Source organism: Callithrix jacchus, chromosome 8 (genome assembly GCF_049354715.1).
Source record: "Callithrix jacchus isolate 240 chromosome 8, calJac240_pri, whole genome shotgun sequence".
In the NCBI taxonomy this organism is placed as follows: Eukaryota; Metazoa; Chordata; class Mammalia; order Primates; family Cebidae; genus Callithrix; species Callithrix jacchus.
The window spans coordinates 9469182-9494153 of record NC_133509.1 but is presented as its reverse complement, the minus strand read 5'-3'; the positions used below and the strand labels follow the sequence as shown (position 1 = coordinate 9494153).

At 43.2% G+C, this 24972-nt stretch overlaps 1 protein-coding gene across 30 annotated transcripts in view; it reads right to left on the bottom strand.

Annotated features, from left to right (window-relative positions):
* TLN2 (talin 2) overlaps positions 1 to 24972 on the bottom strand; it is a 482025-nt gene that overhangs the window by 139598 nt on the left and 317455 nt on the right. For all 30 annotated transcript variants that reach the window (XM_035261780.3, XM_078333299.1, XM_078333307.1 and 27 more), the window contains 9 exons: positions 20331 to 20486; positions 14775 to 14876; positions 13355 to 13431; positions 9957 to 10137; positions 8986 to 9099; positions 6436 to 6544; positions 5444 to 5652; positions 4780 to 4878; positions 1168 to 1335 (listed from right to left, as the gene is read on the bottom strand). In XM_035261780.3, coding sequence (XP_035117671.1) covers positions 1168 to 1335; positions 4780 to 4878; positions 5444 to 5652; positions 6436 to 6544; positions 8986 to 9099; positions 9957 to 10137; positions 13355 to 13431; positions 14775 to 14876; positions 20331 to 20486 — 1215 coding nt within the window. The remainder of the gene's footprint in view (positions 1 to 1167; positions 1336 to 4779; positions 4879 to 5443; positions 5653 to 6435; positions 6545 to 8985; positions 9100 to 9956; positions 10138 to 13354; positions 13432 to 14774; positions 14877 to 20330; positions 20487 to 24972) is intronic.

Genomic DNA, 24972 nt, shown 5'->3' with positions numbered 1-24972 from the left:
CCGTGGTTCAATCCTTATTTCCCATGTCCCCTCACAGTCCCATCAAAGCCCTTCCTGCTCTGGGCCTCGGTTTCTTACTTACAGGACCAGGGATTCACCTAAACCATTGCTGTGGTCTCACGCACTCCGCTATTCTACTTCGTCCCTGTGATTTTATACGTCCGCTAATTCATATCTTCATTAGTCACACGTGATAGTCCACACTACTCCCCTATTCACGTAGGGAGAAATTTCTGAGCTTTCCCGATTATACCTCCTCCCTTTGAGGATCCCTTGGATTGAGTCTTCTGAGTTGGGATACAAAGACTACCTAAAGAATTCTATGTTTATTCCCCAAACACCTGAAACTCTGCCTCATGCAGGGGTTCTGTCAGTTCCCTGCAAAGTCTAGCAGCGTGGACAAGGAAAGCTTGAGGGAGACGATTGAGGACACTTCCGAGAGATGCTGCAAATCCTCCCACAGGCTATCAATGCCACGCTGAGCCAGATCACAGATCTATACAACATGACAGGCCATCAAGTCCAGAAACGGACAGTTCCATCTTCTGATGCATCGTCACTGCGAGGACACATGAAGTGGAGGGGAAAGGGTATTTGGAAGCCGATGAACCTGAGTTATAACTCTAGTTCTGCCACTTACTACTTCTGTGGCCTTAACGTACTAACATCAGAGGGCCTCAGGTTCCCATCAGTAAACTAGAGGTAATAGAGCTTAATGTGAAGGATTGCCGGGGAGATGGAATGAGGTGATGTATGGCCCGCAGTGTGTATACCCGCACAACGATTCACATCCCCACTCGCTCACAGCCTGGAAAGGGTTCCCATAAACTCTGTGGATTATTTCTGAATCCATTTATAGTGCAGTATCGCACAATGCAAGAAGTATTTTTGTGCAGGTGTAAAGACACACTGAGAAGTCCGAAGGGGAGACATAGCAATTTGAACACAGAAATGAACTAGTGAAAAGTACCAACGGCCTGAGGACTTGGGCAAAGAACAAATAATAAAAGAATAGACAGCTTACGCTAAAATCCTATCATCACGTAAGACCTGTCATCACTCACACAAGCTCTAAATCTCAAGACTGTTTGAACAATTCTGCCCCTGCTACTCCCCAGATGCCTGGAGGCAGATAAGAGCACATGATACCGGGTAGAAAGGGCTTACCTTGGCACATGCCACAAGCTGGGAGGTGGAGAGGGCACACTGGGTGGCAGCAGCAATCACCCTGTTCTGTAGGACAGTGTCTTCTGCCACTTGGGCAACATTCTTTGCCTTTAGTACCAACATGGCAGCTGCATTGGCAACAGCTTTGGCCAAACTCATTAAAACATCCTAAGAAAAGGGAATCAAAGACTATTCATTTATTTTTCTCTAATCACCTTTCACAGCCTGAAAATAAACATGTTATTAAAATTCCATTTGATCTTTTTCCTTCAGCACTTCAGAAGTTTTTTAAAGTGTCAACTTACCCTTAGAGGTAATTAAGAAAGGAGTCTTGTATCCTAATAACTCCGTCTCTTACATCCATTAAACAGCATAGGTTTAAATCTAAAATAGTTAATTTGAGGGAAGGGTTATTATTTTAACCACGGATTCACATTTGTGCACTTATCTAACACGAAGTCTTGACCACCTCTCTTGGATGCGTGGTCAATGTGGTGGATCAGGAGAAGCTAAAAGCATATCCAGATGCCACAACATCATGTGCCACAGGAAGGTTATAACTCATGGCCTCCAAGTCATCATGCCCCACTGTAACTTGAAAATTTATCTTATGGATTTCTACCTTGCACAAAGATCCAAGTGGTCATCAGAAATTTAGCCATATCTCTACCTCCAGAGGGCAACATTTGATGTGCAAAGACACCCAGCTGGCACAAACACCTACAGCTCAAGAGCCAAGAAATGCTCTGAAAATGAGTTATTCTCAGTGTTCTGCAGCCTTGTGGATGGGAATTAAATTATTACGGAAAGGGGAAAGAGAACCTATAGAAACAAACTAGCTAAAAGATGGTTTGACTGAAGATACAAGGAACTCTGGGCCTTAAAAGATCAGTTTATGCTTCAACTCAATGACTAGGCATTCTGCCTGCAGAATTTAGAATTCTTTGATTGAGCCTACCACATTTATCACCCATCTGTTTGACCTAAACAATAACCACTATTACAATTAATTAATTTCTTTGCTTTTAATACTGAAAGTAGTATATTTGACTTGAAAATGCCTTCCCAAACATAGAAGCCATTCTGATTTTGAACAAACATGTCAAGGTTTTTCCCCTCAGGGAAATACGGTTAGAAGTTTTTATTAATTCATTAGATGATAAAAAGCACTTTTGATTCTACATGTAAAGGGCACCCAGTGTCTTTACAGTGAGATACTTTATGAGAAGATATACTGGAAATAATATTCAGCCTGCACAATTTTACACAGAACAAAGACTACACATAATCCAGCTAAATCGGAAACCCATGAATCTATCAAGTAAGCTGATTTGAAACCGGGCCAAAGCTAAGTGGTCTTAAAGGAGCAGGTTATCCCAGTCTGTCTTAGGTCTGTGGTGCTTCCTGGAAAGCCCCTGGTGCTGAGAGCTGAACATCCCTTTGGGATCTGACTGGCACTTGTCTACCACACAACTTTCAGGAACTGCTCCCACTACGGTTCCAGTTCCTGGACATCCATCTCAATGCTCAGTGAAAACACAGCTTGAATGTCACAAATTATTAAAAAGATTTTTAAAAATAACTTTCCAAAGTAGGTCACAGTATTCCTTCACTTGATATGAATTCATCTTTTCAGATGGGGGCCAGGATTTGGTCACAGGGAATCATGATTGTTCTAAAGGGCTTTGTTAGAACTGTTTAAAGAAATCCTGTTCCTCTTATTAATTTTGTTCAAAAAAAAAAATACAGTTAGAAAAAGAATGTGATACTACAGCTATAGCTGCTGACAAGGCCTTTGTCGAAAGTTTCAACAAGACCACTATTATGTAACCCGGGTAAAATAAATCTTTGTTAACTCTGGGAACATGCGGTGCATTAAGAACCCAAGAAAAGCTCTGAGATATGATCTCAAGAATCAGAAAAAGAGAGTAAGAAATCCAACGTCAGTTACCCATCACTGGAGGAGGTTGCAGATCACCTTACTGCCCTGGTCTTTACCTAGAGATCTGGCACAATTGCAAACACACACGTGAGACCTGTCCCTGCTAACAAAGGCTCTGCAGGACTATCATCCTGAACCTGAACCTGCTTCCTCTGCACATCAGAACACAAACAAACATTAGGAAGCAGGGTTCACATTCATACACGATGAACACCATCTACTACAGCAGGGAGAGGCAGGTAAAGCTTTTAAAAAACACAAGGTTGTGTGTGATGTTTTAAGGAAGAATTGTGACTTCCTCCTTAACCTTCCTTAACATATTGCCGGAAAACAATAATATTAATACTTCTGGGGAAAGTAAATGACGACGTCAAGATAATTAAGCCTAATAAAATAGCAGCTGGATCTCATATTTACCAAGTTCCTAAGTAGGCACCTGCCTGCAAATAATTACCTGCACTAAATACAAAAAGTATAGGCCAATGCAAGGCCAGTTGGGGGATCTGGAAAGGGAAGTCAGGACGGGGATACAATTAACTTGGGTGTAGCAGAAGATACTGATGTGGTCTGCAGTTCACTCTGATTCTAGGGAACGTATCACTGGCCCTTGCAGTGTACAAATGGTTTCTAGAAACATTCCTACCGCTCATCCTACAAACTGACGCTAGTGAGGACTGAAGGATGATGCCATCAAAACCTCTATCATGACATGAATGCCTGTATATTAAATGTCTTATTGCCCTCCTTCACTCCTCACATGCCTGTGGCACGAGGACATGGGACTCATTCATAGCCTGCTGTGGATGAAAGTTGACCACATCTTAATATATCTGACACATCTTTGGCTGATAAAAATTTGGAAGTTCTAGATAAAACGGCCACCCATGAAGCAAGAAACCTGAACGCCAGAGGAAAGCTAATGATCTTTTTGTTCTGTCTACTAAACATTATAAAATCATTGCCAAATGAAGAGGGGGTCGAAACAGATGAAGCCAAAAATACAGGAAAAAAGGTATTTAGAGATGTCAGGTAGTTAATAAAAAGATCACCCTATTTTTCTGGACTTGCTGATACCTGTAGTATTAGTTCACGTAAGTTTGTAACTTATTTGTTACAATTTCTTATTTGTTGCAAATCTGCTGTAATTTCTTCTAAGTAAATATTTCAATATATATACATATAAATGAATAATTTGAAAAAAATTTTTAATAATTGAAGGCCAATGAAATTCTGTAGAATTCCTAAACAGTGAACTTGACATAGGATTTGGAAAAGGGCATCTTTCAGGGAACCTGGGCTAGAATTGTAACAATTTAATCAGGATGTATTTATATAATACTTGCAAAATGAGAGACTTAGGGGGAGGAGTAAAGGGGACTGGCTCATCAGCACGTAAGCAGACCATCCTGGCCTGAACCACCCTAGCAGTGGCCTCTGCACTGCACCTTTTGAGGGACAGGGATGGAGGGAGACAAGCAGAGATGCCTGATGCCCTGTGAGCTGCTGTGAGATGATACCACACGGTGGTGACAGCAGCTCCCCAGACGGCAAACAGCACATGTCCCTGGTATTGAAAAAGAAGGGTCACAAAAAAGACTTCTCTGCCACGCTTGTGGTTTTGGATAAGACACAAAAAATAAACCGCCTCTGAGTACAAAGGAATTTCTTACCTGGAATCGCTCATCAGTCTCATTCTCTCCAATCTGTCTCAGAAGATCCCCACTAGCCTGTCCAATGCTGCCAGCAGCAGTCAAAACTGTCTGTCGAGGCTGTGAACAAAGAACACTCCTTAACTGGAAAGAAAACGCATTTCCTCCAGTGCAATCATATATGGAATTGCAGAAAGCAGAATCTCACAGAATTTGCTCCCTCTGTCTATCAGTGAGAATCTCGGGTGGTCTGCCGGATAGAAGACATCCTGGTGAAATCCGTGCAAGCAAACAGCCGGTGTCTCACGAACCAGCAATGGGTATATGGATTTGAAACGGCCAATTAGTGAGCCTTGTTCAATTGATAGGAAGGTGATAAGCGTTCTGTGGAAATTAGGGCACAAACTTATATTCCCTTTAAATGTGTATTAGTCATGTGTGTTACATTCCTGGGGTTGCATCTACTCAAGTACCCATGAAGGGGAGGCCTTCACACTAAGAGCTCAACCACTCCTGAATGCAGCTGAGCTTCTGCTCCCAATTCCACAACTCCAATTACTCCTGCAGGGAAACATACCTCAGCAGGATGAAAGGAACAGCTTGAGAAGCAAGAGCACCATGGTCCCCCCCAGTGGATGCAGCTGTCTCATCAGAACCCGAGTGACTGCTTGCCTCTAGAGCTTACCTCTCCAGAAGTAGGCTGCACAGCTTTCAGCAAGTCTGACACTGCCCCAGCGAGGGTCCTGGCAGCTCTGAGCAAGTCCTCCCCACTGCCCACCTCATCATCCATGAGGGCGGCCAACAGCTTCACACCCTTGGACATCTCCGTCAGGTTGGAAGAAATAGTGGTGATCGCACATCCCACAGCCGTGTAGTCAGTGTCTGCAGGGTCACCTGGGACCAAAAGAACCATCCCCACCAAAGGAGGGCACATGGTCATGGTAGGAATTTTCAAAACCCTACAGTGGCAGGAGTTCCTCACCCACCATCCTGCAGGGGTCAAACACCAAGCTTCCCATGAGCACAGTGAGATGGCTTGCTCCCTTTCTCCAAGGTGACTTCAAGAAGGTCCTTTCACCTGGAGGCTTCATACATTGAAATTCTGAGTACAAACATCTTTACAAATCCAAAGGACGTCTCAGCATCTCATAGCCCTTTTCTTTAGGCCCCTGTCAGCAGCTCAGGGGGTCAACTCTGCTTCTAAAAGGCTGATACACTGCAGGGTGAAGCCAAGCAAGTTTCTAGCTCTCCTCTGACAGCACAAGGCTGGGAGCCACGCTGTGCCAGAAGAGACTGCTGTTGGACAAGATGGCCCAAGGCACATTCCATGGGTCTGTTCATTCAAAACCATTTTCAAACTGTAGTTGCCCAGAAGGGAGAAAGGAGCCTCAACAGACTTTGCAGTAAGTCCAGCACACTGACAAACCATGAGAAGATCTGAACAGGAGCTTTTTAATGAGGATACATGATGGAGGCGAAAAGCAATGACCTATTCCTTACCGCTCTCCGGGGTCACTGGGAAAAAAATGTCAGAAGCACTCCGAGACTAGGAAAAGACTGTCCTCTCATAATATGAAGTCTATTCTCTCAATTAACAGGTAAGTTATTATTTTTTTTAATTAGAAAAACAGCTTTTAAGCAAAACCCCAATACAGCACAAATCTCCCAGGGACTTACCAGCTGTGAGGTTAACGACGGAAGCCGTTCCGGCCGTGATAGCATCAACTTGAGAATGAATTTCGTGTTTGGATTCGTCGACTTTGTTCTGAACCCACACCCTCGATGCCTGCAAAGCCAGACAACAGCATGACACAATCACAGCACAGAATCACCCAGGAGACCAGAGGGGCTCTGCCATCAAGTCAGACCAGCATTTTGGCTACGCTCTTCTTAGGAGCACTGATGGGGCCCTCAAGTTTTCCTAAACAGGAGCCTTAACAGGCCTTGCTCCTTCACAGACGCTCAATGGCGTGAAAATTCTCCCTGTGTCTTACATTAATGATGTTGTTTGTGTCTTTAACTTTTAAGATCTTAGGGAGAAAAATTCCACGTAGCTTTATTTAGAAAAATTCAACTGAAAAATAATGAGGAGGAAAAAAATCAGTATTTCATAATAATACTGCACATTAATATTAATAGTTGTTGCCGATTTTCACCTTGCTTTGCAGGGAGCAGGGTGAGGAGGAGGATGTTTCAGCTCACGTGTTCTCTGTCAATGCAGGAAATGTCTCTTGCTTACAATGTGCATCACCTTGAAGACGACCAAGGGTCACGTTCATGTAGATCCTAAAACCTTTCCTGCTAAGATGAGGGAATGGGTTGAGACCCCTGTCCTGGGTCCAGATCTACCACTAGCAGGTGATAGGACCGCAGGCAAACCATATTCAGGTCCTGTGCCTTAGATTTCTCCTACTGTGTGAATTCAATGGTTTATAAAAACCTTTCCAGCTCTTATATTTCATGTTGATTTGAACCTATAAATAGCAAGATCTCTATTTTCTGGCATTTCAGAACTTACCTAATAAATGATCACTTATCTTGATGATGACCCTGCAGTATGGTGCTCATCTGCTTCCCAAAACATCCCCAAAACATTTATCTGTGTTCAGGATGTGAACACTGGAAGTAATTTATTGCATCTAATTCTTCGAAAATTTGTGAAGCAGGAATGTAAAATCTTAAACATGTTAAAACTCTACCTCACAATTATACTGGATATGGGTGTCTGGCATACATGCTTTTACTCTGGAGTTCCTCAAAGCAAGATGTTTATGGTTTTCAGATACCTGGGAGAAATGGCGCTGAGGATGCCAGCGACCTCCACACACAAAGATGTGCAAATGAAGAACTCAGCATTCTGGGAGAACCTGGAGGGCAGTTATCCTGGCAGGACAAGATAAAGCTACAGACTGTATCTTGGTTCTGGCCCCTGTGATGGTACCAGTCAGTCCTACCACAGTGGTTATCAACCCTGACTGGCCATTAGAATCACCTGGGGAGAACAAAAACCACTGATTCTCAGGTTCCACCCACAGCAACATCAAGTTCTTTGGTCTCAGCTGGTGCTTTTGGCTTTGTTTTTAAAGTTTCTCAGATGATTCTAATGTACAAAGCAGCACTGAGAATGACAGTACTGGCTGGTGCTTCTCCCACATTAACGGTCACACAAAGAAGCTGGAAACTTGGCTAAAATGCAGATTCTGCTTGAGTAGGTTGGGGAAGGCCCCCAATTCCGCACTACTCACACAGAATTGCCAGTGCTGCTGGTCCTGGGAGCACGATTTGAGCAGTGAGGAGTCATGCTGAGGTCCCTAATTTTCCAGTCACAAAGGACACCTCTGATCTGAGTCATCCAATTTAACTTTTTCAGAGACAAATGTTATTCCTGAGCTTTCAAAAAAAAAAAAAGGGGGGGGATTTCTTGGAAAAAAAATCATGGGATTTCATGCAGCAGCAGCTACAGGAAAATATCTGGGTGAATCACGCTACCCTGCTGAAAAACTCAATGGTAGTAAGCCAGTGGTTCTCGAAGGACAGTTCCCAGGCATGAAGCATTAACATCACCTAAGATCTTGTTGGAAATGCAAAATCTCAGGCCCTCCCCAAGATTCCACTGAGTCAAAAAAAAAAAAAAAAATGGGGAGAGAATTCCAGCAATGTGCGTTTTAGTAGGCCCTTCAGGTAATGCCAATGTACGCTAGAGTTTGAGAACCACTGGCAGAGACAAAAATAACAAACAGCTAATGCTCACTGAGCTCTTTCTATGTATGTGCTAAGGACTGTGCTAAGAACTCTACAGGTGATTCATCACCTCTTCACAAAAACTCTATTTACAGATGACAAAGTAGATTAGAGAAGACAAGTAGCCCAGAGTCACACAGCCTGTGATGGAGCTGGGATGTGAGCTCGGATCACAGGACCCTAGGGTCCCAGTTCTCAGCCCTCCTGCGGCGCTGCACACAGCCAATGATGGAGCTGGGATGTGAACTCGGATCACAGGACCCTAGGGTCCCAGTTCTCAGCCCTCCTGTGGTACTGCCAGCAGGCAGCAGCACCCTATGTTTCTCTCCTCCTGTGGGTGCAACTGAGAGACAAAGACTCAATATCGTGAAAAATCATGGGTTTCCTCTTCACCTAGAGATTTACCTGGTTCAATCCTGACAGAGTGCATAACCCTGCTTTCTGCCAGGGCAGAGTCTTGGCATGAAAACACTGAACAGTATTTACCATATCCTGGCCAAGAGGTGGCAGCGAGTCGAGCTCACTGAGATCATCCTGGGCCTGCTGGACGGCGTGCATGCTGGTGTTGATGGTCCCCATCAGGGCCTGCTGGGCTGAAGTCTGCAAAGGCAGATGAAACAAAGCAGTCATCCCACACTCAGGACCTGGCGCTTTATGCGAAACAGAACTCTGCGCTCAAGACAAAGCAGCCCAGGCTACATCTCAACAACCAGCTGAACCATCTCCCATTTTAACCTGGAGGCCAGAAATAGATACAGCACTTTATTAACACAACACAAAATGAAGGTGACTGCCATGGACGGATTATAATCAGAAGTGTGTGAAGAGTTTAATTAGCTGACTAGGAGGCTCAGAAGAGTCCTTCCAGGGAACTAAGGTGATGCAACCTTTGAGTACTGAGGAGCTCCTCATGCACAGGAAACACGTGGGTGTTAAATAAGAATGCTTCCTGATGGACAAGGACTCCGACTAAATCTACAGTCCACATACTTTTTCAGAGATAAGGGTTAATCCTGCGCTTTCAAGAAGTTCTCGTCCAATAGCAAGGGATTCCCAAGGCCGGCCCGAGAGGCACCGAGTCAGACAGACCAGCACAGTGGAAGGGAGTTAACGACCGCCAGGGTGAAACCTCCAGATCACTGGAAACCTGGTCTACTTCTCAGACTTTCCTAGGGGTATCTGCACCAATCAGCTTGATGCTGCCAGGACAGGGGAGCAGAGTTCTATGCCTGTATCACAAATCATGTTGAGAGGTCCCTAATTTTCCAGTCACAGAGGACACCTCTGATACTAAACAGGCAGTGATCTGAGTCATCCAATTTAAAAATACACAGCTGAATGCAGCATGGTTCAGCCAGGGGTTAGAGTTCCAACACCCAGCCCATCGCTGCTGCCGGTGTCCACCCTGCACACCAGAGGCAGTGGACTAACGAGCAGGGGAAGACGGGAAGCCTCACCAGTGGCGGCATGTGGCCTCGGTGCATCTGCCCAACCATGACCTGCTGCTGTGGCGAGGGCATGCTGCCAACGTTGAAAGTCTCAGGCCCGCTGGAGCCTGAGCGCATGACGGCCGGCAGCGCCACCGAGCCGTGCTCTGCCTTCCCGGTCCTGTTGAACTGCTGCTGCAGGATGGTGGACCTGCCGGGCAAAGTGGTCTGGTCACTGCGAGGAAGCCACCCGTGTGGAGTGCAATGAGGAGACCCCCCAGATGTCACATACGTTCCCTGCTTTATGCTGTGAAGGCCAATTTAGAGAGGCACGTACAGACAGAGAAGCAGTAATGAAGAAGTGGTACTACGACAGATGGCAGAGCTCTGAGATGAATCCTTTCATGACATGTAATGTAAATAATTACTCCCAATTTATCCACTTAATAGATTTATGGTATTATGCAATTAGTTGTTCTTATTAAAAAAAAAAAGAAAAGAAAAGAAAACAAGGCCTGATGCAGTAACTCACCCCGGCGATCCCAGCCCTTTGGGAGGCCAAGGTGGGGAAGATTCCTTGAGGTCAGGAGTTCAAGACCAGCCTGGGCAACATAATGAGATCTCATCTCTACAGATCTCAGGAAAAAATTCAAAAATTAGCCCGGAGTGGTGGTGCGTGCCTATAGTCCTAGCTAGGTAAAGAGGCTGAGGCAGGAGAATCACTTGAACCTGGGAGCCCGAGGTTGTAGTGACCTATAATCGCACCACTGTACTCCAGCCTGGCCAACCGAGTAAGACTCTGTCTCAAGAAAAACAAAAATGACAACAACACAAGTATTCCTATAATGATAATAGTGAAGTTCCAGGTTTTAAGTGAATGTTTTGATATGCTGATATATTATTTTTGGTAAATCACACCTGAACGAACATTCATTAAACAAGTATCTACCCTGCGGCAGGTTCCATTCTAGGCATCAGAGATAGAGATCATTTATCTTCAGCTGGAAAGGGGAAATGTGGAAATGAAGGTAGGGGAAATCTCCTGCAGCTTAGCTCCCCTCCCTCAGGCCTACCACCATTGACCACACAGGGTGTTTCATCGCCCCTGGAGCCTTGACCATGTGAGGCTTTGACATCTTTCAAAATGCTTTCAACTAAAGACCGGGAAGACTCTTAGGGTATCTAAGGAAAAAAATGCATTTTTATTTTTTTGAAGCAGTTTCACTCTTGTCATCCAGGCTAAAATGCAACTGCATGATCTCAGCTCACTGTAACCTCTGCCTCCCAGGTTCAAGAGATTCTCCTGGCTCAGCCTCCCAGGTAGCTGGGATTACAGGTGCCCACCACCACACCTGGCTACTTTTTTTGCATTTTTAGTAGAGATGGGGTTTCAACATGTTACCCAGGCTGGTCTTCAACACCTGACCTCAGGTGTACTACCTGCCTAGGCCTCCCAGAGTGCTGGGATTACATGCGAGAGCCACAACACCTGCCCAAAAAACTGAATTTTTTACATGATATTTTCTTAGAATGAATAGTAAGTCCAAAAAACGCTGATCGTCTGAAGGTAAGAAGTCTGAGGGTGATGTATCTTCCTCAGAAGCCCGGTGGACAAACCCACAGACAGAGTCCGGGGCATCTGTGTGTTGTGAGGTGGACAGAAGGTGGAGGTACAGCTGGATGAAGAGACAAGGCCTCTGTCCCAGAGCTCTTGCACTATCACAGATCCTTCCCTGTTGCCCAGGGCAAGACTCGACAGCCATGCTGGGATCCCAAGCAATAGGCATCCAGGGAGCAACACTGCAGACTAGGGATAGGGTGGTAAGAGACTGGGAAGGTTGGTCTGGAGGTTCCAGTAAGAAGTCAGTTGCATTCTAAGAGCTCAGCCAAAGATCAAAGCAGGATGAAGAAGAAGGTCTAGCGATGGGGACCATCCTGACCATTCATCCTGCTTGCCTTCATCAGACCCCACAGTGATGCCATGGGCAGTAGAGATGGCTACAGTGGTCCCAGGCAGGTGAAGGTCCTAGCCCTCTGGGCTCAGACACTTACTGGGTTGCTCCTATAGGAAGCAAAGCACAGCAAGGTCCTCTGAAGTGAAGCACTCACCCTATCAGGGAGCACTAGCTTACTAACTTACATATAATGGTCATGAATAATTCCAAGGACTTAAGGTGCTCTGCCCGAGGGTGGCAAGTACCAGAAACGTATCATATCAAGTTTGGTTTCAACCTGCATACTAGTGGGGACAAATGGAAAAACACCTTTTGGGTGACGAGGAAGCAAACTGTGAGAAACTGGCAGCAAGGGTAGAAATGTTAGACAAACTACTATAGCTAAGCAAGTTTAATGCACTGGAAGATGCTAGAACTTTCTAGCATTGTACTATGGGAAACATCACAAGATCTGAATCTGAGTCCTGGCTCCACCACATGTGTGGATCTCAACTAATCTTCCGTGAGCTTCAGTTTCCTTATCTGGAATGCAGATGACAGCACTTGGCCTCCCTCTTGCATAGGGAGTTGTTACTGGAATTCCAGATGAGACATACTGTCAGACACACACATACTGAAGCATACAAGAACAATCATTACATTGCTCTATTAATATAAAAGGGGTGTCTGCATAGGTTTCCCAAGAATAACCATTTATTAGATGTTACTTAATTTTAATAAGTCTATCTCCTCATCTATAAATGGGGCTAAATAGAGGATACTGTGAATTTAAAATAATGATCGTGAGGATGATAGTTACAACAGCAAGCACTATGTGCCAGGCATTGTTTTACGTGCTTTATTACCAACTACCATAGAAATAAAACCTACTTAGGAGGTAATATCAATATGCCCATTTTATGGATGAGCTCATGCCAGAAGAGAATTCCGTAACTTCCTAGAGCCACGCAGTGAAACACAGACCCTAGATTTGCGCCTAACAAGAGTCCATGTTCTTAATCTCTCACCTGGACGATGCTGCCTCACGCACTCGAGACAAGCGTGGCACGAAGCAGTGCTTCACGGTAACAACCCCTCCACCCACTGCACTCCCTCCTCCCACACAAGGGGCCAGAATCAAACACAGGCTCATCCTCTGACCTTCTGATGATATGGCTCAATGATCATGATTCGATCATGAGATTTAAATCAGAAATGCAGAAAAGGACCCATGAACATTTTATTTACTGCCTCAAAAGATGCAGTAAACGCCACACCATGGTCAATGTCTCCCTGATCCTCAGCCTCCCTCATGAGACACATGCCACATCAATGCTGCTGGTCTTCGGACTATGCCTGAAAAAGACTCAACTATATCATCTGCGATCATCTTCTCCAGGTGACAGGCTTTGGAGGAGCAGGCTCCGAGCTGGCAAGAGGAAACCCGCCTATCTAGGGAGAAGGTGGTTCTCCAGTGCTCTTCTTAATACTTACTTTTTTGGGGAAACGGACTCTTCTAACATAGTTGACTCCTCATCACCTTCTAGTCCAAATCGATCTTTACTTTGTTTCTGGAAATGCAAAAAAAAAAAAACAAGATGCAAAAATGAAAATCAGGCCGGGTGCAGTGGCTCATGCCTGTAATCCCAGCACTCTGGGAGGCTGAGGGGGGCAGATCACTTGAGGTCAGGAGTTCAAGATCAGCCTGGTCAACATGGTGAAACCCTGTCTGTATTAAAAAAAATATACAAAAATCAGCTGGGATGGTGGCAGCAGCCTGTAATCCCAGCTACACTGGAGGCTGATGCAGGAGAACTGCTTGAACCTGAGAGGCAGAGGTTGTAGTGAAGACAGTGCCTCTGCACTCCAGCCTGGGCGAGAGAGCAAGACTCTGTCTCACAAAAAAATAAAAAGGAAAATCAGCAGGTCTTCATACAAGGACCTTTGAAAAAACCATTTTAATGGGACACAGGGAAAGTGATGAATTTTACTCAAAATTCCTTATGCTGGATATTTAGTAAGTGATGGATGAACAAATACATAATAATAAAAAAGAAATATTTAATATGCAGTTAGATGTCATGTATTTATTGCACAGACTTTAATTTTACATAGTAAAAAAATCAAGATGCACATATTAACATTCTATTAAAACTTGGTTTTTTTGAATGGGCTGTATCTTGAAGCCTTAAGAAATCTGTTTTTCTATATACCAATATGGTACATAACCCCATTCCATTTGTTTAAAAAAAAAAAAAAACAAAAACAAGAAAATTACAAAGATCATTTAGCCTCTCAATCCACATTTCCAGAGGCTGAAAAGCACAGTACAGCTTTGTGAAGACGAGGATGCTGAGGCATGCTAGGCTCATTCATCAGCTAAGCGACGTGCTATTGTTCATTGCCTGGTAGTAAATAATACAAATATGTGCTGCAGAAAAAAGCAGGAATTCTCATAGGATCTGGAGGTCAAATATCTCATACTTAATTAGCGATTAAAGATTATATTAGTGAATCAAGTGTTTTTTTTCTGTTTTGAGACAGAGTCTCCCTCTGTCACCCAGGTTGCAGTGTAGTGGCAAGATCTCAGCTCACTGCAACCTCCACCTCCTGGTTTCAAGCAATTCTCCTACCTCAGCCTCCCGATTAACTGGGACTATAGGTGTGCACCACCACACCCAGCTAATTTTTTTGTATTTTTAGTAGAGATGGGGCTTTGCCATGTGGGCCAAGCTGGTCTTGAACCCTGACCTCAGGCGATCTGTCTGCCTCAGCCTCCCAAAGCACTTGGATTACAGGCGTGAGCCACCATGCCTGGCCTCAAGTACGTTTTAAAAGGGCTTTTTTTCAAGGTAGCCACGTCACCCAAACTGAGCCTTTTAAAAAAGCGGTCTTGTTTTTCCGACAAAAATACCTTTTTCAGGATGATGTCAATGTAGCCTGCAATCAGCTGGGATATCTGCTCTCCCTCAGTGGTCTGTACAGAATAGTAGCTTTCCTGATACTCCCCAAAATCCTGAAAAGACAGCATTGGAAGAAATATAGGTAAATCAGATGTATCAACATTTTAAAGGCTAGGAAGTCCAGCTGTACAACAGTAAGACGTTGACTTAATTTTCCCTGCTCCCCCTCTCTAAATACAAATGAATACCCTAAAATTTATTCAACAATATTCAACAATGGTAAGAGAGTTCTGAAAACTGAAAAGATGGACTGGCTGGCCCTCAGAACTTGCAAAAACCACCATATGATTGAGTTATTGGATTTTCTTTCCTATCCCATATAACCCCTAAGACTAAGAGGCCTGAACATTGGAACCTCCAATAGGCACTTTCTTAAAAGCATGCTTTTGGTCAAAGAACCAGGAGAAGAGGAGCCCAAGAAAGACTAATCTAGGGAAGCAGTCAGGAAATCCAACTCCAGCTCAACAACCTGGGCTGACATTCAACGGAAGCTGCAGAGCAGTCAAACTTCGGACCCTTGCAGGCCCTAGTCCACAACCCAGGCAGCTGCATGGTCTGACTCCTTTGCTGCAGCAGCCACACAGAGTAAAGCCCTGTGTGTCCCTGTCCTCCAGCCAGTGGCTTAGAGAGACGCAGGCCCAGTGCCTTTCGCTTCCTGCAATGAAGGTCATCCAGCAATAGCAGGTAGCCCAGGGAAGTGCCTTCTGCCCTCATTGACAGATCCAACAGGGTCTGAGCAGGAACATTAGTGTCAAAATTAAAACTCAGTCTAGAATAGCACTGAAAAGTCTCAGAGAACGAAACTGTCATTGCAACTAAAGCCCACAAAAGTAGGCCAGAACACTACACACTCAACTTGAACAAAGTGTCCGCCTGCTAAAATAGAATATTTCAGTAACATCAAAAGTCTCCCAATAGGCCAGGCACAGTGGCTCATGCCTGTGATCCTAGCGTTTTGCGAAGTTGAGGCAAGAGGATCACTTGAGCCCAGGAATTCAAGATCAGCCTGGGCAACATGGTGAGACTCTGCCTATATAAAAAAAACTTTTTTTTAATTAGCCAGGCATGGTGGTGTAAGCCTGCAGTTCCAGCTCCTCAAGAGGCTGAGGTGAGAGGATCGTCTGAGTCCAGGAGGTAAGCTATGATCATACCAGTATACTCCAGCTTGGACAACAGAGTGAGAGACTATCTCAAAAAAATAAAACTAAGGGCCAGGAGCGGTGGTTCAAGCCTGTAATCCCAGCACTTTGGGAGGCAGAGGTGGGCGGATGACCAGGTCAAGAGATCGAGACTATCCTGGCCAACATGGTGAAACCCCATCTCTACTAAAAAAAAAAAATACAAAAATTAGCTGGGTGTGGTGGCATGCACCTGTAGTCCCAGCTACTCGGGAGGCTGAGGCAGGAGAATTGCTTGAACCTGGGAGGCGGAGGTTGCAGTGAGCCGTGATTGTGCCACTGCACTCCAGCCTGGCGTCTGGCAACAGAGCGAGACTCTGTCTCAAAAAAAAAATAATAATAATAATAAAAACGTCTCCTATTATAATAACCAAGATGTGTAGGATGTTTTAAAAAAATAAATATTGACATCAAGAGCCAGGACAAACACAATACGAATGACAAAGATGATCAACTCATCCCATTACTGACATAAATCAGATAGTGGAATTATCTGATCAACTCGTCCCAATACTGAAATAAATCAGATACTGGAATTATCTGACAAGGACTTTAAAGCAACCAGCATAAAAATGCTTCACCAATAAATTGCAAATTCTCTTGAAGCAAATTTTACAGAATAAAGACTTTCACAAAGAAACAGAAGTCATAATAAAGAACCAAATGGAAATTATAGAACTGAAAAAGGCAATAACCAAAAATTTAAAATTCCCAGGCTAAACTAGTGTGGAGATAATAGAAAATAAAATCAGCAAGCCTGAAAACAGATCAACAGAATTGAATCAATCTGAACAACATGGAGAAGAGAAACTAAAGAACAGAGCTTCGGGAATCTGTAGGACAGTAACAGAAGATCTCACATTAATATCGTCAGAGTAGCAGGAGAGCAGAGGGCTGTACAGAAATAAAGTATCTGAAGAAAGAGTGACTGAAAACTTCCCCAAATCCGTGAAGACTTAAATCCACAAATTCAAGAAGCTGCGTGAACTCCAAACAGAACAAATCCTAAGAAACCCATAGCAAGAATTTTGAAAATTAAAGATAAAAGTATCTTAAAACAGCCACGGAAAAATGGCATATTACCTACAAATTGACACCAACTTGAATGACAGCAAATTTCCCATTTGAAACAATGGAGGTAGCAAAGAAGTGGCATGACAGGTTTCAGATGCTAAAACAGAGGAACGGTCAATCCCAAATGCTGTACCTGGCAAAAGTATCCTTCATGAATGAAGGGGAAATACCAACATTCTCAGAGGACGAAATCACTAAGAGACCCTGTTGCTAGCGGATGTACCCTTCACCAGTAGCTAAAGGAAGCTCTCCAAACACAAAATGATAAAAGGAGCCTGGGAACTTTAGAAAGGCAAGAAGAACAATGGGGTGGTTAAAAATGAAGGTAAATGTAATAGACTGTTCATCAACTCACGAGTTTCTTTCCTCACATTTTCTGTTCAAAGCAGAAGCTGTAACACCATCTTATGTGGTTACAGGCAAAATAACTATCTTATGTGTATATGAAAAAAATATTTAAACATTATATTAAAAAAATGTGGGGAATGGGTAGGTAAAAAGACCCAAATGGAAGGAAGATTTCTACACTTCACTTAAAGGGGTAAAGCCAGTACCAACAGGCTGTAATTAATTTCGTATGTACACGGTAATATCTAGAATAACCACTAAAAACACTACACAACGTGATATGCTCAAAATGGAACACACAAAGCAAAATGGAACTCTGAAAATCGCTGAAGTAACCCAGAGAAAAGGCAAAAACAAAAACAGAAAAACTACAAAACGAGAGACTTGGGCCCTAACATATCAATCAATTAGCTTAAATATAAATAGTGTAAATATACCAATTAAAAGAGATCAAATGGATTAAAAAAATAACCCAACTAATTATGCTCTCTACAAGAAATTCATTTCAAATATAACAGTATACGCAGGTTGAAAATAAAAGGATGGGAAAAGATATATCATGTCTACATTAATGTTATAAAAAGCATTGGCGGCTATGTTAACATTAGATGCAGGAGACTTTAGAGCGAAACGAAAATTACTAACGGAAAAGAACATTACATAATGATTAAACATCTTCTCCATTAAGACATAGGATTCTTAAATGCACAGGCATCAAACAACAAAGCTTCAAATTACATGAGACAAAAACTGAGAGCTGAAAGAAAAAGTAGAAGAATCCACAATTACTGTTAAGAACTTTACTCTCAGCAGCTGAGAAAACCGCCAGGCAGAAAATTAACAAACATACGCATACAAAAGACTGGAACACCACCATCAACTAACAGGGATGTAACTGGTATTCACAGATCCCAGTGTACATGGGAACAGCGGAATGTAAGTTCTGTTTGAGTACTCATAGAACACTCACCAAAAAGGATATACTGGGATAGAAAAGCCTTAAAATTACAAAAGAACTGAAATTATACAGAGTATGTTCTCTGACCATAATGAAATCAAACTAAAAATCAATAGTAGAGAGACAACAGAAAAGCCTCCAAACACTTGGAAATTAAATAAAAGCTAGGAGTAGGAAGGAAAAAAATCACTACATAGTATGAGCTCTAACACAACGTAAGGCTTTAAGCAAAATACTGATATTCTCTCATTTGCCTGAGATAGTTAATGAGGTAATCATAACTATTTTTTATTAAAATAAATTTTTATTTTTAATAAATACTTGCACCTAGTTTAAACAGACCAACAGTATTAAAAGATGTAAAACAAAACACAGTTCTTCCAGCCCTACCCATTCCCACCTTCACTTTCTACTACACGCCCCTCCAAAGGTAACCACTTTCATCTCTTTTAGCAGTTCTTCTAGTATTTCTAAATAGTATGTTTATACTGATCTCTTGATTTTTGTCATTTAGAAATTATCCATGACTTCCTGCAATGGAAGATGAGGTCATAGCTAAGTATGAACGTTCATCTTTTGAGGCCCACACAGGAACAGCTGTTACAGCTGCAGGCGGAAAGAAGGTATGTTTCTGACGATTCCTTCTAATTGGCAGGAACCTATCACTCTACAGTCAAATTAGATAACTAATGACTCCTTCCACTGCACCTTCTTTACAGGTTTTTTTTTTTTTTTTTGTCCTATTAGGACTTTTTGCATAGATAAGAGGTGAAACTATCACCTCTTATCTATGCAAAATGCATTCAGTAGAGACTTCAAGAGTCTTAAGAAACTGACAAATTCAGGCTGGGCACAGTGGCTCACGCTTGTAATCCCAGCACTAATTTAGGAGGCTGAGGAGGGTGGATCATGAGGTCAGGAGTTTGAGACCAGCCTGACCAACATGGTGAAACCCCATCTCTACTAAAAAAAAAAAAAAAAAAAATACAAAAGTTAGCTGGGCGTGGTGGCACACGCCTGTAATCCCACCTACTGAGGAGGCTGAGGCAGGAGAATGACTTTAGCCTGGGAAGCAGAGGTTGCAGTGAGCCAAGATTGTGCCACTACACTCCAGCCTGGGCAACAGAGTGAGACTTTATCTCAAAAAAAGAAAGAAAGAAACTGACAAATTCCAGCACTTTTTTTCTTATTGCACAACTTGCTCTTAACAACTACCTGCCCTATTGCGTTTCGCAAGTAAATGTGGCTCTAGTTAAGGCATACAGTTATACGATGCTAACAACAAAAACTGAAATAACATATTCTCACTACTTTCCATAAATTTTATACTAAGTATTTTATCATCTTCATCTTAATCATAGCAACTCTGTGAAATGTACGTGACTATCACCATTTCATTGCTGAAGAAATTAAGGCTCAGAGAGGAAATGTAAGTTGAACAGGGTCACAGAGCTGGGAAATGACCAACTGGATTTCTACAATAATCCCACACTAAAGTCGTGTTATTTCCACTGTATACCATACTCCTTCCAGGCAGGCTAGGAAAACACTCGGCAGCAAGATAATCACAATTCTTAGGAACATCTAAAACAAAGAGAGGGGCCTTTCTGTGCATCTCAGAGCACTAGAAACTTTCCTTTGAGGATATGTCATCAGGAACACAGAACTGAGGATCATCAGGGTGAGGGGCTCTTTCTAGATATTGAACTGGAGGCTGACTTATGTAGAGTGCAGAGAAGCCGCAGTGACCGAAGAAACCCAGGCTTGCTGACCTCACTCTCACTTCCACATGCATCCCCTTTCTTGCCATGGACTTGCACCATCTTTCCCCTCCACCTGGCTCTCTAAGGCTAGAGAAACCCAATGGGCAAGGATCTGGTCTTTCTCCTGTCCCCACAATATCGCCCAAGGCCATGCTAGCCCTCTTCCTGCCCTCCGCCAGTCCCTACCAGTGTGAAGCTCTTGGGTGAGGCTGCCCAGCGCTTGACCGTGGTAAGGGGCCACTCCTGTAGCACTTCCTTGGTCTTCTCATCCACACGCATCACCGAGTCTTTGGTGATGCCCAGCAGGCGAGGCACCAGCTTGTTCTTGCCTTTCATCTTTTCCTGAAACAGGAGACACGGAGCGTCAGTGCTCTTCCTCTGAATACATCTGACTTTGCAAAGGATCAGTGATTTTTTTTAATGTTTCACCTGCATACACTGTGTTTCAAAACAGGCAGGGCTATAGGAAAACCAACGTTCTGAGGCTAGGTGAGAAACTCATTAAACTGAAGGCATGGGAACTCACACAAAGACATGAGAAATCTGGAAAGATCCAGAAAAGCATGCTCCTGTTTGGAGAGCCGCTTGCTCCAAAACCAGACTACGTCAGAAAAACGGGATACAACTGGAAAAACATCCAGAGAAAAAGAAGCAAAGGTGAATTCCAGGCACTATCACCCCCAGTGGCCAACTCAGTGAGTAACCAAAGAGGTAATCTAATATTTCAAATTAACTAAAACTGCCAAAGTAGAATCTTCTCATTATAAGGAGACACACCTGCATATCCTTTTTTAAAATCTCTGAAATATATTTCCGTTTGGATTCTTTGTTTTCGTATTTTGTATATTTACTGATTCTTAAAACTTATTTTATGATTAGTTTTAATGTTTTAAGATATAGTAATGTCTATTAAAATAATGGACCATTAGCTCACATTCATACCAAAACAAATTCAAGATAGATTAGTAATTTAGGAAGAACATCCAAGTGGGTATTTTTGTGATCCTTGGGATGAAAAATGACTTCCTAGGAAAAACACCAACATAAGAAGCCATAAAGGAAACGATTAATAGGCTTAACTCCAAATATATATACTTTTGATAGATTAGGGGAGGGGAACAGAAGATAAAGAAACCTCATAAAAAATGAAAAAAGACTGGGAAATAAGCATTTGCAATGAATGTAATGGTAGCAGACTTCATACACTGTCTATGTCTTGCATTCATAAATCAACAAAATAACTGCTGAAAAGCATGAACAGAAAATGTTAAAATAACTAAATGAGGAAGTAAGTTTTCACTTAAAATAGCTGAGGTGTTTCTTTTAAAATTAAAATTAATATTCAGATTTGAGGAAGACGTGAGGGGGTCACTACTGATGAAAGCTTAAGATAGCAAAGCCTTCATGGGAGAAATGTGTCAATATCTATCCAAACCCTTAAAAAGCGCCTACTTTTGGCTGGGCGCGGTGGCTCAAGTCTGTAATCCCAGCACTTTGGGAGGCCGAGGTGGGTGGATCACAAGGACAAGAGATCGAGACCATCCTGGTCAACATGGTGAAACCCCGTCTCTACTAAAAATACAAAAAATTAGCTGGGTGTGGTAGCACGTGCCTGTAATCCCAGCTACTCAGGAGGCTGAGGCAGGAGAATTGCCTGAACCCAGGAGGCGGAGGTTGCGGTGAGCGGAGATCGCGCCATTGCACTCCAGCCTGGGTAACAAGAGGGAAACTCCGTCTCAAAAAAAAGCTCCTACTTTTGACAAAGCTAGCTTTTAGGAACTTAGTTTTGTGTGTGTGGTTTTTTTTTAAAGTTATAAATGTGTGTAAAGATTATACCACACGAAGCTCAACCACAGTACATCAGAGTGAAAAGCTAGAAATCACCCACAGTTTCAGACGAGATTGGGCGCATTCAGGGTGGTATGGCTGTAGATGAAACAGTCCCAATTTTCTATAACACAGGATTTGATATGTACATTACAGTATACCCAGGTAACAGATTATCCTACATTATTAAAAATCACATTGTAGAAAAACAATTGGTTTATATAGAAGTAAATTATTCATAATATATTACCTAAAAAACAGACTATAGAGCCTAATCTTAGGTGAAATAAAAATTTTTACATAGACACACGTCCGTTACATGAAAAAAAGGCAGCGAACGTCTCATGTGTTTTGTTTTTATGTGCGTTTCCTTATTTCCAAAATTTCACTTAATGCACGTGTATTTTTAGCGTTGTCAGGAAAACCTTTTCAAGTCATATTTGCTGAAACCTAGCAACACCTAAACTGCTGTTCTCAGAGGCACAGATATATATATTCACACAAAGTATCTATGCATTTGTGGATGTGTATACACACACCCGACACAGGGTAATGCCACTTAAAACAGGGCTGGAGCAGACTAGATACTTAACAAGCATCATACGTTTATCTTCAGAGCAACCCCAAAGCACTGGTATCATCATTTTCAGTCTGCAGGTGGAGAGACCGAGACTAACAGTGGTGAATGGTAAAGCCATAATTTGAACAAAGATGTGAGGAGCTCAAAAGCATCTCTGACTTCGAAAGCTGTCTACTGCAGCTTACTGTCTTCTGGTGGAAGTAAAAAGAGAAAAGGCCAAATCTTCCTCCCCGGGCACACCATGAGCATTTGATAACCCTTCCTCACGGAGGATACCATGGTATGAGGAATCTGCCTGGGTGTCTGAGGAGGGGAATATTCCTCCCTGAGCCTCAAGTCTTAAAAAACACAGAGAAGGGTCAGATTTTTTTCAAAGAAAGAACAGTTCCACAAGGGGTGAGATCAGTGCAGGGCAGACAATGTCAGCCAATCTACTCTGATTCAGGAGCCACACAGAGTTTTAGGTTGAGAGGCTGTAGGCAGCTAATTTGGTCACACAGGGTTGGCACAAACCTAGCTTCTGGGACCCAGGAAGGGGACAGGAGATAAAAAATGGTTTGCAGCTGCTTCCTTCGTTCTTTCCCATCTGCACCACTCCCCAGTGAGGGATTCTGGGGTGTGGGAACACAGAATCGTGACGGATTGCCCTAACTTGTCAAGATCATTCCAGGTTGGGAGAGGAAGCCACAGTGAACAAACAACTTACAGTGAACATTCCATTACCAGGTCACAACTGAGGAAAAGGGGCTGAGGGAAGAAAAAACACTGGAACTGGCAACAGAGACCACATCGAGGGACAAAATCACTTCAGGGCCTACCCACAAAACACAGAGCAGCTGAAGAAAGGTAAAACAGCAAATGGCTCAGACCTGCGATCCTGACGCAAGCTCTTCCCTGGAGCAGAAAGTTGCCTTACAGCCTCAATGGCAGGAATGTGAGGCAAGGGCCACAAGGTAGTAAGGCTCCCTCTTTCCTTCCTATGCCTCAAGTCTCAGTACCCATACCACTCCTTTCCAACCTTCAGTCTCCAGCTCCCTTTTATCTCCAGTAGACAAAGCATGCTAAAGCAGGCACCAGTGAAGACCTATCTATCTCAAATACTCACACACAGAGATTGAGCTGATTTTTGCCTGCCATCTAGAAGCTTCTCTCCTGAGGTGGTCCTGATTAGACTGTTTTTGTTTTGAAAATGTCTACAGCTTGTATAACTCAGAGGCAGGAGAATGCAGGTATTCTACCAAAGAGAGGTAGGATCCATTAACAAACCCAACCCCTCCTCTTTCAAATGTATTTCAGCTGCTACCAGGGGTTTAGCCCTGGCAGCCAGCTGTGACAAAGCCGGCTGTCGGCAGGTTCTTCTCACAGGTGTGGAGATTGCCTGAGATCCAAAACTGGGTGGAGGGATGCAACTGGGCTGAACTTCTGGCTCCTGGCCCCTCGCTTCAATATGGCCCAAGCCCAGTGGTCCTCCCCACGATCCAGCTGAGCTCACTAGAGTTCTAGGTTGGCTTGGCCAAAGGGCTGATGTGCATGTTTTGGTCTGTCTTCAGTATATTTCTTTCTTTTAGAGGCATGGGAAGAAATGGCTGTCTAAGAACAAACCTGGGTGCTGAAGACCTTGTTTATTAGCCACTTCTCTCCCTACAAGTGACTGGCAATCCATTTTAACTAAACTCAGGATTCTGAGATGCTCTGAATGCCCTCTCTGATGTTTTTACAGTTTAGGGCAGAAGAGGGTCAGTTTCCCAGGCCAATCTCCTATCTCAAGGCTATGGCTATGTCTGAAAAGTTTTCAAAGGCAAATGAAGAAGTGACAAGGGTTACACAATGGTCTTCTGGAGTAAAACAAGATTTCATGCTGGTCATGGGAAACGCCTTCCTGCTGCTTGTGGGGTTCTGGTGTAGCAGATCATGATGAAATGGAACAGAGGTCAATGAAAGGGGAAGACTGTAGACCTTGACAGCTCCCGTTCATGGAGATCTTATATGAGGCAGTCCCCTTTTGTGTATTAACCTCCTGAAAAGCCACCATTTTATAGGTGAACAAACTGAAGCTTAGAGATGAAAGGTAAGGTAACTTAGCCAAGGTCGAACTACTAAGTGACAAAGCCAGGATCCAAACTCAAGCCTTTTTTTTCAAAGCCTATTCCTTAGCCACTGGAAATACTTCCGCCCAATACTATTCCCTGTGAATTCATTACAGGGCTTGCAGACATTCTCTGTATGGAGGTGGGTAAACCATGGCCAATGCTAAATCCAGATTATTTTTTATGGCCCAAGAGCTAGGAATGAATTTTCCATTTTTAAATTAAAAAAAAAAAAAAAAAAAGAAGAGGAAGATTTGATGCCACAAAAATTATATAAAATTCAAATTTCAGAGTCCATAAAGCTTTGCAGAAACATAACCATGCTATTCATTTA